Raw genomic sequence first — 14685 nt, forward strand, 5'->3', positions numbered from 1 at the left:
TATAATGAAGTGCGTTTGTTTCACGGAAAGCTTACGATTTAGAAACATTTTCCAAAAAATGGTCGTTTGTATCGCTTAAAAAAACAAATAAATACAAAATATTTTCCTCACTCATGAAAATAGTCATGAAAATAGTTAGGCACAAATTGTTATCGATTAATTTTTCTAAGCGATATAACTAATCATTTTTTGGAAAACGTTTTTCAAATCCTGAGTTTTCCGTGAAACAAACGTACCACATGACAACGGGGCTCAAAAGGAAAATTCTTGGGTACTCAATGGGATTATGTCGAAAACAGTCATGGTCGAATAACGCTAATACATTTTTCCATAAATAAAATTCATAAATGGGTAAGTGGAAGATAGTTAAGCACGACCACCTAAGCACGCTTAAGCTAAGCATGACCTTTATGTCAAAATGCGTCTCCGTGAGTGAATTCCAGTTTTCACACACACACACACACACATATATATATATATATATATATATATATATATATATATATATATATATATATATATATCCCAAAATCGATCTCCCATGTTCAATGCAAAGTTCAGTTCATTCCTGCTCCATTTGTCATCTTAGAAACATGCTAGGAGCTGCTCATTGTCCAGGCCTTCTAGCCCTGGCAACCACTCCCTGCCCTTGTCGGACCGAGTTGTTACAGACTCACCAGCTTCTGCATGGTTCGTTCCCGAACCACACACCTACTAGAGGGGTCCCGCTAAGATACCATATGGTGACGTCTTTGATTAACTCACCAAGGTATTGTTCGTTTTGACTCGTCCCCATACTAAACCTCACGGTTTTGTTCTTTGGCATACATGTGAGCATTTTCCTATGAAGTCAGCCATTCTAAGAGTGCTCCCACCTGAGCATACTTGACTTTAGAATTCTAAAACAAAGCATTGTTGTTACGTCAAAAAACGCATTCGTAGTTAATTCCAGTTTCCACACACACACACACACAAATATATATATATATATATCCCATAATCGCTCTCTCTCTGTTTAGTGCACAATTCAGTTCGGTCATGCCTTTTTCGCCATCCTATAAGTCTGTTAGGAGTTGCTCCTTGTTCTGGCCCTTTGGCCCCGATGACCACTCTCTGCTCTCATCGAATCGGGTCATCATAAAAATAGTATGATATTAGGTGAAGGACCTTAAACGAGACTACTACTAACCATGGCTAATATACCTTTTCTTTGGTTTGTTTAAAGGAAAATGGGACTAAAGTATGACGCAGGCATGACGCCATGAGCGTATTATGCGTATACATATAGATAAGGTAATAATAAAAGAAGAGTGAGAATGTGACCGTTGACATCCGAAACGTCTACAAATATGGTAAAATAATCAAATTCAATGCAAGCAAGAAGAGAAATACAAAATGAACTCATGAAGAAATAATGATGTCATAATGCACAGATTATTAGGAATTATTACGTAAAAATGACGCTGGGATGACATCGGCAATGTCTACATACGTACCTATCGTTTGGGGGGGAAGAGGTTGAACATGTCAATAATTAAAAAAATCAATTGATATTGTCTAGAAATACAAGTATTTCAATGCAGGATTATTTCTTTAAAAAATATGTCCCCGGAAAAACATCTATGTGACGAACAAAATGGTAGGAATATTAACATTACAAAACAAATATAACGAAGTGCGTTTGTTTCACGGAAAGATTAAGATTTAGAAACATTTTCCAAAAATTGTTCGCTTATATCGCTTAAAAAAAGAACCAAATGAATGCAAAATATTTTCATCACTCACGAAAATAGTTAGGCAAAAATATTTATCGATAATGAAAACATTTTCCGTCGACTAATTAGCGATATAACCAATCATTTTTTGGAAAAAAATGTTTTCCAAATCTTGAATTTCCCATGAAACAAACATACCATAAGGCAACGGGCTCGGAAAGAAAATTCCTAGGTACTCAACGGGATTATGCCGAAAAAAGTCATGGTCGAACAACGCCGATACATTTTTCCATAAATAAAATTCATAAATGGGTAAGCGGAGGATAGTTAAACCCGGCCACCAAGAAAAGAATTATCTTTTCCAAGAGGAAGATAACAAGTGAAAATTACATAAAAAGGAAAATAAAATCGACCCCAAAAAATATGAAATTTGCAAGGCAACGATGACTATTCCTCAGGACCAAAAAAAAGGGATTCTTATTACATAGAACGTGATGTTGGGATGACATCAAACGACGTGAACACAAATGGACAGAGGACGAGAACACAGCTCACCCATGATGGAAATCAACGCTTTAATGACGACAAGATTCGAGCAGTTTAACGTAATGAGTTTAACCCCTTTGCTTGGACGGCACTATAAATAGGGAGCACCACTTTCTTTCTCCCTCCGTCAAATCCCCTTGGCAAGTCCATTGCACAGATCGAGTCGCACCCATCTTCCTTCTTCTCGTTGCGCTTTCAGAAGGGACGCGAAACAAGAAGCTCTCTCATCAATGGCCACCAAAGTCTACATTGTGTGAGTACCGTTTCTGGCGAATTGCCTCCTTTGTCACTGCTTTGTGGCTTTCGTGGGGGGTTGGGTTTTGTTGTTTGCGCTGCTCTGTTTTCGCATGCTCTGGTTTTGCTCTGTTTAGCTGTGAATTTCTTTGTGTAGCTCTCTCTCTTGCTCGTTCTTGTTTCTTGGTGGTCGGGTTGTGTATGTAGTTTCAGCCCATTGTTCGTTGATGGGAGTTGTTTTGACAATTTTCTCTTGTAAATCTCAAGAAAATTCTGGGTTCTGGTTCACTCTCTGTTTTACTGTTCTTTTGGAGGATCTTCTTTACTTCTAATGAAGCACTGACTAACGGTATTAAATTGGAGATGAACTATTTCTGGGTTTCTGGTCCTTGATGTGTTTCTGGTTCACTCTGTTTTCTGTTCTTTTGGAGGATATGGAAAAGCCTTCTTTACTTCTGATGGAGCACTGACTAACGGCATTAAATTGGAGATGAACTAGAGCAAGATTTCTTCTCTTTGAAGGCTGCAAGTTCGTGATCTCTCCTGGATCACTATAGAGCGATATTCGAATCGTTGTGGGAATCAAATTTTTTAATTTGCAAGAAGCCAAACTGAAAAGTGATAGTGAAGTCTGACCAAACTTTTGAATCATGATTGGAGGAAGAAAATGCAAGACCCTGCCCGTGCTTTCCCTTTTGCCCTTTGAGCCCGCGTGGTCCCCTGCAATTCATCATTCTCTTGATTAGCTTGCACTGCAATATTGTAATGTGGCACTAATTTCAGCAATTGCTTTTCTTTCTTTTCGTTTTCAACAGTTTCTGCAACTTTTCTCTGTCTCTTCTATGCTCACTGTATGCACAGAATGATGTGTTCAGATGGCTGATTTAACGTATATTGATCACCAATCTTAGTCTGGCCAAAAATAGTGGATCTGGATTTTGTTTTTCTCAAGAAAATGTCGCATTGCAAAGGATATGGTATTCTTAAGCCATGATTTGAATGTGACTAGTAGTGACCAAGTTCTAGTTTCCATTGAGTTTCTTTAATTTTGTTTAATGATATCTGCCGGATTTCGGCCTCCTGATGCAGTTACTATTCGATGTACGGTCATGTCGAGAAGCTCGCCGAAGAAATCAAGAAAGGCGCCGATTCAGTGGAAGGAGTAGAAGCAAAATTATGGCAGGTTTGAATTCCATGTTAAGTTCACATCTTTTACTGTAGTTATTGTAGTCTAATGCGATTGAAGTACTACAATTAGCACCTTCAAGGTGTGTAAATCTGTAATAGAACAATGCCTTCCAACTTCTAGTGTTTGACCCTGCGTGCGATTGATTGGAATATGAACAGTGTCCTGAGTTTGACCATGTGCACAACTTTTCTGTGATCTTAAAAAAGCACTTTCAACTGCCGTTTTTGCCTGATTGAATGGCGTTGGCGAAAATGTGCAGGTTCCAGAGACATTGCCTGAGGAGGTTCTGGGTAAGATGGGTGCCCCGCCTAAGAGCGATGTGCCGATAATCACTCCGAATGAGCTCGTGGAGGCCGATGGCATCATCTTCGGCTTCCCGACCCGGTTCGGGATGATGGCTGCGCAATTCAAGGCCTTCATGGACGCGACCGGCGGCCTCTGGGGCTCACAGAAGCTGGCGGGCAAGCCTGCGGGGATCTTCTACAGCACCGGTTCTCAAGGAGGTGGACAGGAGACCACCCCGTAAGTTGCAGATTCGCCGATCGAGTTCGCGAACATCATTCAATTTCGAAGTGACTTAAAATTCCTTGCAATGTCTATTTTGCGCACTTGCACATCATTAATCTTTCTTGGTTCGATCAGATTGACCGCAATCACTCAGCTGACCCACCATGGCATGATCTTCGTCCCCGTCGGGTACACTTTTGGGGCCGGCATGTTCGAGATGGAGCAGGTGAAGGGAGGGAGCCCGTACGGCGCGGGAACTTATGCCGGCGACGGCTCCAGGCTTCCTTCGGAGCTCGAGCTCGGGCTCGCATTCCACCAGGGCAAGTACTTCGCCGACGTCGCAAAGAAGCTCAAGGGCTCTGCTTGAATTTCTGCTCTGATGATATGAAACTCAGTGAAACTCTTCTCTTCAAATTGCCTTAGCTTGCAACTTTCACATTGTAATAAGAGTTTTTGAGATAATGAAATATTTTGAGTATTGCATTTTTTGGCCTATAGTTTATTTCATATCCTATTTTTACCGTCTATTTCATTGGACCTTGTTCTCCCTCCTTTCCTACATTCGGTGGCAATTTTGTGAAGGGAAAAAGTGGCTTCCTTATTTTGCACACAATTTTTCAATTAAGCTCTCATTTTCGCAATAAGCATAAAATAATCGGAGTCCTTTTGTCAATTTCTTCCTTCTAATAGAATTTTTAAACAAAAAAAATGCTAATTCCATTCGCGTTTTACAAGTTACAAGTTACATAGTATTTGTCCAATTACTTCGCTCGGTGAAGAATAAGCACGTGACGATATCCCTGAACCTGTACTACAAATCTCGATTTTTTATGTGGTAAGGGTAATATAGATGTTAACATAGAACAGAGAACAAAAATCAAAGCACGGGTGCTCTATGAGGTAGCTAGAAACTTATAAGTCAAGCGCTGAATTTCTTATTTTTTTACCCTTTAGAAAATATTTAACAAAAATCAGAGCACTTTATAAAAATTAAATTTACTTTGACACAAAAAAAAAAAACATTTGAATATTCGTTTTTTTTAAAATATTATTTCCTTACTGTCTTCTGATTTCTTTTATATTGGTCCGGTAGCACCACATGTATTCTTGGAGGGCCCAAATGAAGGTGTGGCCATTGCTTTGGCAAAGCAAGAGCATAACTAAAGCCTTCTCCTTCTAAAGTGTGATTATCAATAGCTGTTTTTCATTAAGATGTTGAAAGTTCGACCATGTTTGTTATCATTTCTGGTAATTTATTTATGCCCCCATCAACCTATTAACTGTCAATTCCTAGCCAATGCCATGCCAACTGGTGGGCAATAATCAATTGAGAGTGCACAAATTAATAGTTGTCGATGTCCTTCAGTTAAGGATTAATTTCTTTCCCAAACTTATTCGGCACCACGTGACTTTTTATTGGATTAATTATAAACATCACCGCTGAATCTCTATGTTCGTGCTCCTGAATTACAAAAATTGAACATAAGGGAAGAATCTTATTTCGAAGGCAGTGTTAAGATTTGACAACATATGCCGGTATTGAAATGATTAGATTTTAATTGCGCATAGGAGGACCATATCTTGATTAGCGATATATATGGGTGACGAGAAATTTGCGGGAGCTTGTTTTAGACTGGGAGCTTGTTTCAGACCGGATTAATCACATCATACCCGAAAAGAAAATAACGAAAAAGATAACAAACACATGTGGTTATTTTCAGCTACCGCATTAATTAATCGATAATAGAATGAGCGTGTTCAATATCTTGCAACGGACTAACAATTTAAATTCAAATACGTCACGAATGTATAGCACCTTTATTTAATCCCAGTTCCTAATGTATAGCACCTTATACACATCTTCATAAAATGAGCATGCATCTATATATATATATATATATATATATATATATATATATATAAATTTCACAAATCATGAAACTAATGCTAACAATTCCACCAGAAAAAGCACCTTGTATTCCTCGTTCCAAACCCACTTCCACATACAAACTAGAGGAATGCTTCCGGTTGACCGCCTGCGTACACCTTGATCAGCAGTTACTAAAAAGTATTTTTCCTAACCTAATCACTATCATCTTCTCTGTACTTGGCCCTTTACTTGTCTCCATCTTTTCTCTCTCTCCTGCTCCTTTTGCTTTGCTTTCCCTTTCCCCCTCACGACAGCCAAGCTAGAGGGTCTCTCAGCTTTTGTGTCTTCCTTCTCTCCTTTCTGAATTGAACTGAACTGAAGTCAATGTGTCTCCAAAGTAATACCTGTTGAAGAAGTGATCGGCTGTTGTAGTTAATTGTCTTAATGTTGCGCTAACTTCATTTTTCCTGGCTGAGTCATCCTTCTCTAAGTGAAATCCTGTTCGAGAGTCGGCTCCCAAAACTGCGGCGTTGTGCTGTTTGCGACTGGGAATGTGCTGGAAATCGGCATCAGACATAGGCCTCTGCTTCTTAGGTCTAGTTTAGAAAGCCCTTGCTGATCATCTTTTCGTTTTCCTGGAGCCTGCCAAAAAAACATAAATAATAGTTTGGATCATTTTACTACTGATACGTGACGGAAATCACTAATCACAGTACAAATATCTCTTTTTTTTGCAAACTTTAGATCCTCCAAAATTTTAAGTTTTGCAATTCATCGATTGAAATTGTTAGAAGATATCTAAATACCTAACCGGGTTTAGATGAACATATATACTCGATGTAAGTATCCAGACCATATAGGCAAGTAGGTTAATTTATGAAATGATTGCAGAAGCCTATTGAATGAAAAAAGTATTTTATGCTATACTTATATCTTGCGACATGTTTGAGGTAACCAACCGTATTGAATATCTGCTTGGCAATAACACGACATTACATTCTCTACTTAGAGTACCATATAGTCATTAACCTGTTATATGAAGCACATGAATACATTATTAGATGGTAATATGTAATGCACACCGCACTAATTTTTAGTGTTGCAAAGATGTTATGCGAAATAATTTATAAGTAGAACATTGTACCTTAACTGGCGTTTCATTTCCCATGTATGGAGAACACAAAACCTGAAATTTGTGAACATAAAACACATCATCAGAATGATGCAAGTGCTGGACATGCTCCAGCATTTGCTGTTAGCTAGGGAAAACAAATATTTTCTTCATAACAGCATGGATTTAACAAAATGAATAACAAAACGTACATTGACTTGATCGTGTAAAAATTTGATATACTCGACGGCTTCATGGAGAACCGATGCCGTGTCGGTCTGGAGAAGAGAATAAAGCGATAGAAGCAAATCAATTTGAGGTAAATAAAGTGGCTGGAGCTTAGAATTATTCATCTCCATAAAGTAAAGTATGTCCCTTTTTGTAGTCCTATATCAAAAAGGAGAAGTGAATAATGCTTAAGCGAACCTTTCCAAAAGGCGAAACTAGTTGCTGGAGCGCGGTCACTCGGTCCCCTAGCTTCTCTTTTCGCATCTGTTAACAGATTCTTGTGTTTAAAATTCAAGCTCTTGATATCTTAAAGTGACATAGATTTTAACCGGTTTGATGTTGCATTGATCTTTATCAAACTATTTACACAATGTACTTACCTTGAATGTCGGTAACTGTGATGGTGTTTCGAATCGAGGCCTTTTAAACGCAGGTTCAATGCCAATATTCTTCGCCATGGAACCCAAGTCTCCAACATCTTCACAGCTGGTCTACACTTCCCAAAAGAAAAGCAGCTACATATTCAGTCTCAAAACCCTAGCTAATACCCCCCAATTTCACCAATCACAAAGAGTTCATCTCACCTTTGGGCAACTGGGCTGTTTCTCTTCCAGTGTAGATTGGACAAATTGTGCACGCGATGATGCATTGATGAAGCTAGATTCATTCCTGTGAAAGTTGTTGACGTGCAAGCCACTAAATTGCTGCTAAAAAGGAATTATAAGTGAGCAGCATTCCATCATCATGGTAATAGTTTTGCCTAGTTAATCTGCTGAAGTTGGTGAGAAAATAACAATTACCTGGTTGTTGAAAGGTGATGGTTGATGCTGGTGATGTTCTGGTTCTAAAGAACTCTGGATTGAATTTGAAGGGTAAACATAAGAAGCGCATGACCCATTGGTAGACATACCATGACAAGTTGGTGCAGAATGACTCCTCCAGTAATCAGTCTGAATTTGACGTGAAGAATCATCAATCATCACCTCCTTTTCTTGATTGTTGTAATAGTTGAGTTTTGAACTCGCCATGTCTTCTTCTTGCAGCTTGGAATTAGTGCAACTGCTTTCATCAAATCCACTGGATTGCCTGCACAAGCATCAAAATATATAATATAAGTTCAGTTGTAACATGCTTGATAATTATTCATAATTCCCGAAATTCAGCATCTATATATGGCCCCTTTTTCTCCCTTTATTCTTTTTCGCGCTTTAAATGTCATGAGGAAAGGAGTACCTTGAACTCATAAAAAAACTTTCCATTTAAACAAGTGTCTTCTTAATTTTGTGGATAAACATCACTTAGCTATAACTTTTCAATAGTTGGCGTGAATCGATGTCTATAGTTGTCCCCACGAGCAGGTGTTTACGAGATCAACCTAGTTGTGATCCAATCTTTTTCGAGAACTCTACAGGTTGTAAAGTTCGGTTCCTCCGTAAAAGAAAATTAAAAATAAGTGATAAAGCTAGAAGTATCAGGAAGTTCATACTCACAGTACAGCAAGGTTCCAATCAGACGATGCAGAGAAAAGATCAAACCCCATCATATGCAAGCTTGTGGAGTCCATCATACAATCTATTTGATGAGCTCTTTGCATGAAATCATCTTGGAAAGCTATGGATCTTTCATCATCATCATCATCATCATTCACTTCCTTGCTAGACCTTCCGATCTTGATGATCTCCCCCATATCCGCTGAACAATCCCTGAAACTTCTGCCCTTGATACCATTTGGCCCTCTCGTTGAACACGGGGACGATGAGAGGAGCACATAATCTCTTGGCGGATTCCACCAGTTCTCGCCGGGTATCCCCATCTCGAAATCTTCCGACATCGCTGACGGATCGAAACAAAACGGATTTGAGTTCAAGAATGTCTGCCTGTTGTTGCCTTCTTTTGGTCTATATCTTCTTGTAATGGTCTTGAAAAGATGGCGGTCTTTTCCTGAGTACAACTGGGGGTGGAATTTATATAACCAGGAGCTGAAACGCTGAACCCGGTTGACATTTCAAGGGACGATCGGACAAATGAGAAAGAACAGGCATTTTGGATGGAATTTCCTATTTATTTTTTTTTTCTATTATTGTACTTTTTTAGGCTAATTTTAAACAAAAAATAAAGCACCAAATTTACCTTGAATGACAATTCTAGCCCAAACTATTTTTTATCTTATAAAAAATCACAAACTTTCACTTAAATCTCAAATCCAGCCTAAAAAGTTTGAAAATTTCACATCACGGGAATCAGATTTGGAATTCGAGTAAAAGTTAGTGATTTTTATCGAGACAAAAAAAAAATTTCGGGCCAGAATTGTCACTTAAGGAAGAATTGGTACCTTCTTTTGGAATTAGCCCGACTTTTTTTTATAGGTAAGTTGCGCATTTTCATTTCATCAAAGCAGGGCAACACAGATGACAAAAGGATTATTATTATTATTATTATACTGTTAAGCATATACTTATAAAAAGATTATTTTCTCACATAGTCGTTATCTTGTGGTCTATTTATATTACTTGGTCTTCCTTTTTAAACGACGGTCGTCGCCAAAGAGTATTGTTCTTCGTGAACAAAGGGACAAGGGTATGATGACAGCAATTGATATCTGACCCACCAGACGTCATAGTATTTTACTTTTTCTTTTGATCCAGCGGCTGATGACTTTTGAATTTTTCAAGGGAAGAGTAATGGTAGGTTAAAAAGACTGAACAAGATTGGCATACAAGGTTCTATGTCATGATACATAATTTGTTGTTTTAGCATGAATCATGACATGCAAATGATGTAGGTCGCATAAGTTTTTTCTAATATCTATCTTTATAAACTTTATATTCCCTAGCATTAAATCATGTTACTATACTGACAAATAACGATATTCGTCGTTCTTGAGGTAAGGTAAACACAATTGATTTGTAATTCTAAATTGTGAGGATCCATGTCCAACGAAAAATTAGCAGTGCACTTTTATTTTTCTCATAAACTGGGTTTTATTTATATTTGGGATAAATGCATTGGAAGTCCTAAAACCTGTCATGAAAGTGCAATTAAGTCCTAAAACTTTCAAAAAGTGTAATCAAGTCTTAAAACTTGTCACAAAAGTGCAATCAAGTACTAATACTTGTCAAATTGATCTAATCAGGTCCTTCATTCGATTGCACTTTTTTAAAGTTTTAAGACTCGATTGCACTTTCGTGATAAGTTTTAGGATTTGATTACACTTTCGTGACAAGTTTTAGGACTTCCAGTACACTTATCTCTTATCATTATGTAGTTCTTGATGGTTCGGCAAAATATAGTAGGGTCAACATAGTCATCCTAATGGAAATACAAGGTGCTATACGCATGTATTCAAGATGCGCACCTCCTAATTGTCCTCTAACCCCACCATAATCGAAATATAGGATTAATTTATTACACTAAGTTGGGAAAGAAAATGAGGAGGACCTCTTGATCTTGAATGCTCAGTGGGTAGAAGCAGTAGGTCCAAATCAAATCGAATATTAAGTTCTCTATAATTGGGTAAAGTTCCTATTAAACTTATAAGCTCGTCCTGGATTTTCTGTGTGTTTGCTTTCAAAACTTATGTTCGCATTTTCCGGTATAAAGTTATGTGAGGGCAAAAGAATCATTGAACAGCCAACCAGATTGTAGGCATACATGCATCAACATTACCTTTAATAATGTCAAAACCTACTTGTCCCTTCTGTGAAGGACCACAGATTATCACCGAATCCCACTCTTTTTATTTTATTTTATTTTATGATTTGAAAGGACTTTTATTTGGTGCACGAGTTGTAAAAAAGAAAATAAATTTCTTAATTTTTGACAATTGACATGGAACTGATGAGCCAGCTTGCTTGACCATTGGTTGGTACTTTATAATTCATGAATCATATCATCCCTGCATAATGCGTCATCGCCATGGTCGAGCGTCACCTAATAACATCAAGTGATTATTTCTAGAAATCGATATAAGAGAAGAACGATGACAACATCATCAGACATCTAGAAGTAGGATCGGTTGTTACCTAAAGTCCACACCAACTTGGTCAACGACATTCTAGTATTTGGGGAATTGGTTCCTTCATCTAATCCGCAAAAGGAGGTCATTGGGAATATAATTGTAAGGTACCCACCTAGTAAACCACATATGTTATTGCTAATTTTAAAAATATTAATGATTGATCTATTCGAAAATTATGAACTCAAATTCCATAAAATTGGGAAGATTAGGTTATAAAAAGCATGAGACGTTTTGTACATCAGCTTCTAACTATTTTATTAACTTTGAAGCGACGATTTTACTGATTAGTTGGGCGTAAATCATAAAGAATAATCTGACAAATATATATGGATTATAATGAAATCTTTTGAAAGAAAATTCGAGATTAAAATTCTCTTTCAATTTTTTTTTCATACTATAAAGATAGTTAGATTGAAAATTTCATATTTAAGAGTGTGTTTGTTCGCGGAAAATTTTATGACAAAGGAAAATGCTTTCTGGGAAATTATTTTCCATGAATATGTTTTCTCCTTTTCAGGTTAGGGAATTCATTTTCCGAACTTTAAACATACATATTTTCTTTAACCGTAAATGATTTTCCATTAACCGATCGTTTTCAGCAAACTAAACGTGTGAAAGTCCAAAATTTTGTCTAGACGAATGTGGGAGGACAGGCTCAGTTGCATATTATCCATGATTTGAGAAGGTTGATGCAGTCAAAAGTAGGGTCAGTGCGGCCGGGCCTTGGGGCAACATCCGGGGACATCCCTTCTCTTTGATCTTGACACCATCTTTTTAATCTTGGCACCATCTTTTTCCCAAGTCATGATTTGGCATCTTCTCTCTTTTTCAACCTTTTCTTTTCCTCCTGACCCTTTTGGCGATGTCCTCATCTTCCTTTAAAGGAACAAAGGAAATCTTCACGAGCATTCGACACTTTGTGGATCGTGTGGAGGAGAGAGTGATGTGGTGCACAGGTCGTTGGAAACGCAACCAGGTCAATAATCTGAGTGTCGAGGACTATCACCTTTCGTTCTGGTGTTGACATGAGCGCATGACCCGAGACGGTATGCACATCACTCAGTGCTCTTGGAGCAACATACCTTTCTTGGCAAAAATGAGTTCTTCCTCAAGCTATAATTGGTGAGTAATTTAAGGATGGAGGAATGTAGCCAATATGGTTAGAAGCACTATTGGACAATGTCTTTTGAACTGTAATCTAGTCACATGGCCATGAGCCACGAGCTTTAGAGAGAGAGAGAGAGAGGGTTTATCGACGATGACGGGGCTCATGGATTAGGGCATCGGCTGTGAGGCGGTGGAGAGGAAGAGAGAGAGAGAGAGGTGGCTCTACTGAGGTGAAAGGGAGGGAGGGTGGGGGAAAAGAGAGACTGACTATGAATGGAGGAAGCATAATAAGTCTCTTATCATAAATACTCGGTAGTTTCTGTATCTTCTATCTTAAAATAGAGTTTTTATGTGCTTTTCATCACATTTCCAAAAAAATAAAAACTAACCATTTTATTTGAAAAGTAATTTTTACGGAACATATTTTTTTTATCATAAAATTTTTTGCGAAACAAATGTACCCTTGGCGTTAATTATTTTATAAAGATAAAATCCCCTGTAATCAAGTGAAATCAACTAGCTCAGTATAGCCACGTCATTCCAAACGTACTTTGTTCTTTCTCCTGCATTAATCAAGACAAGAGCTGACGGATTGTGAAATAATTATTGGAATGTCGGGGGGCGAAAGAGAAACTAGATCATGTGAAACCAGGATTTTTAAATATTAAAGTTTGGTCGCAATTTTCATGCTCGTTTTGGTTTTTTCCCCTTATTATAAAGTGTTTCTCATCCGCGTATTTTCAGGGCATCCTCGAATGCAAACAACTTCTGTTGAACTGCCTCTCCCCACCTTTGCTTATGCGACATAGCTAGACAATGGGAAAATAACACAAATGGTCCTGAATTTTGGGTCAATATGTATTAGGGTCCCTTAACTTTTAATTTGTTCAATGTACTTCCTAAACTTGAATTAATGGAAGGACTACATTTAACATTTTTATATAGGTAAGGACAACATTAAATATTTTTATATAGTTCTGAGACTATATTGAATATGTACTAAAAGTCTAGGGACCACATTGAACATTAGGCTAAAGTTCATGGATTACATTAAACAAATTAAAAGTTCATGGACCACATTACATATTTGGCCAAAATTCGGATACTGTTTGTGTCATTTATCCCCTAGACAATCTGATCGATAATCAAAAATTTGCAAACCAATAATAGTTTGAACTAGGTTTGACTGATGAAAGCATTTACACCTGCCTCTCATACCATTCTCCTTGGAACTAAACGCAGTATGAAGATAAAACATCATAAAACGCGCTCACTCTCGGTTTCAAAGATGGTATTCTGTGAACCCGGTACATACACTAAATTTGATCTAGACCATCAGATATGGTCAGATCCATGTAAGGTCCAAAATTTTCAAAATCGAATCAGACCGGCTGGCTCAATTCAGATACTATGTCGGCTGTAATGAAAGCCGGTGAAACCAGCCGAAACCAATCGGGCCGATGGTGCCGTTTTGTTTAAAACCGGGTCCTTGATTTGAAAAACCAAGAAGAGATTGAGCGGATTGAAGTTTCGAGCTCGTGCACGGATGGAAGGCAATTTGGCAATCATGCACGCATAAAGTCAGTTTATGTCTCATTTTGAAAAAGATTTTCGAAGTTAAAAGGCCATGAGACTCAAACTCGAGTCTTCTCGATACACATTAAAAGCTCATATTAGCTGTGCTGAGCCGCATAAATACAATTTACTTGCAAATTGTATATTCGCTATTACATAACTTTAACTCACCTCTATTTAGACTAGTCGGCTCTCCGATTTTGCCTCTCGTACAAATTTTAGAACATCAGTAGAATTCACATGGGATCGTCATCTTCAGTGCTTTGGATTCATTTTAATAATTGTGCCACACTAATATACTGATTTCTCCTCTATTCCACACCCATACTCGAGGCAAGCCCTGACGTGATATGGGAACTCGACTCAAACACACATCAATTTATTGAGAGAGCACGATGTTGCGACCTCTCTTTTCTGCCCGAAAGAGGAAAATACACGAGTTTAGGGGTATTGCCTACTGATGAGCCAACGGCTCTCGATTAGGTGCAGGCTCTTCTAAACCCACATCTCGGGCGATGTTGGATTTCATTTTTCTTAACAACCTAAGTATTTTCAAGGAGTTGCCACTAATCATTTGGGGCTAGC

At 38.0% G+C, this 14685-nt stretch overlaps 2 protein-coding genes across 3 annotated transcripts; one reads left to right on the top strand and one right to left on the bottom strand.

Annotated features, from left to right (window-relative positions):
* The first annotated feature begins 2354 nt into the window (after positions 1-2354).
* Positions 2355-4674, top strand: LOC115677949 (probable NAD(P)H dehydrogenase (quinone) FQR1-like 1). The gene is made up of 4 exons (XM_030601192.2): positions 2355-2514; positions 3585-3678; positions 3944-4206; positions 4327-4674. Exons 1-4 carry the CDS (start codon positions 2492-2494, stop codon positions 4556-4558), a joined length of 612 nt encoding a protein of 203 aa, XP_030457052.1. The 5' UTR covers positions 2355-2491; the 3' UTR covers positions 4559-4674.
* Positions 4675-6145: 1471 nt separating this feature from the next.
* LOC115677948 (transcription factor bHLH112-like) lies at positions 6146-9396 on the bottom strand. Of its 2 annotated transcripts, none has more exons than XM_056303869.1 (8): positions 8891-9396; positions 8201-8486; positions 7985-8104; positions 7781-7891; positions 7599-7664; positions 7391-7450; positions 7206-7247; positions 6146-6703 (listed from the first exon to the last, which is right to left on the bottom strand). In XM_056303869.1, exons 1-8 carry the CDS (start codon positions 9229-9231, stop codon positions 6548-6550), a joined length of 1182 nt encoding a protein of 393 aa, XP_056159844.1. In that variant the 5' UTR covers positions 9232-9396; the 3' UTR covers positions 6146-6547. The 2 variants fall into 2 exon arrangements, with proteins under 2 accessions (XP_056159844.1, XP_030457050.1); XM_030601190.2 differs by having other exon boundaries at positions 7385-7450.
* Between the last annotated feature and the right edge of the window lie 5289 nt (positions 9397-14685).

This window comes from Syzygium oleosum, unplaced genomic scaffold (genome assembly GCF_021117445.2).
Source record: "Syzygium oleosum isolate NSW1041296 unplaced genomic scaffold, Sole_v2.1 Sole_v2.29, whole genome shotgun sequence".
Taxonomy (NCBI): domain Eukaryota; kingdom Viridiplantae; phylum Streptophyta; class Magnoliopsida; order Myrtales; family Myrtaceae; genus Syzygium; species Syzygium oleosum.

Coding starts and splice junctions, on each gene's coding strand:
- LOC115677949 (XM_030601192.2), top strand. CDS start 2,492: ATGGCCACCAAAGTCTACATTGT. Junction 2,515..3,584: donor GCCACCAAAGTCTACATTGT/GTGAGTACCGTT, acceptor CTCCTGATGCAG/TTACTATTCGATGTACGGTC. Junction 3,679..3,943: donor TAGAAGCAAAATTATGGCAG/GTTTGAATTCCA, acceptor GAAAATGTGCAG/GTTCCAGAGACATTGCCTGA.
- LOC115677948 (XM_030601190.2), bottom strand. CDS start 9,231: ATGTCGGAAGATTTCGAGATGGGGATACCCGGCGAGAACTGGTGGAAT. Junction 8,105..8,200: donor CATCACCTTTCAACAACCAG/GTAATTGTTATT, acceptor CCTTTTTAGCAG/CAATTTAGTGGCTTGCACGT. Junction 7,248..7,384: donor TTTTACACGATCAAGTCAAT/GTACGTTTTGTT, acceptor CACAAATTTCAG/GTTTTGTGTTCTCCATACAT.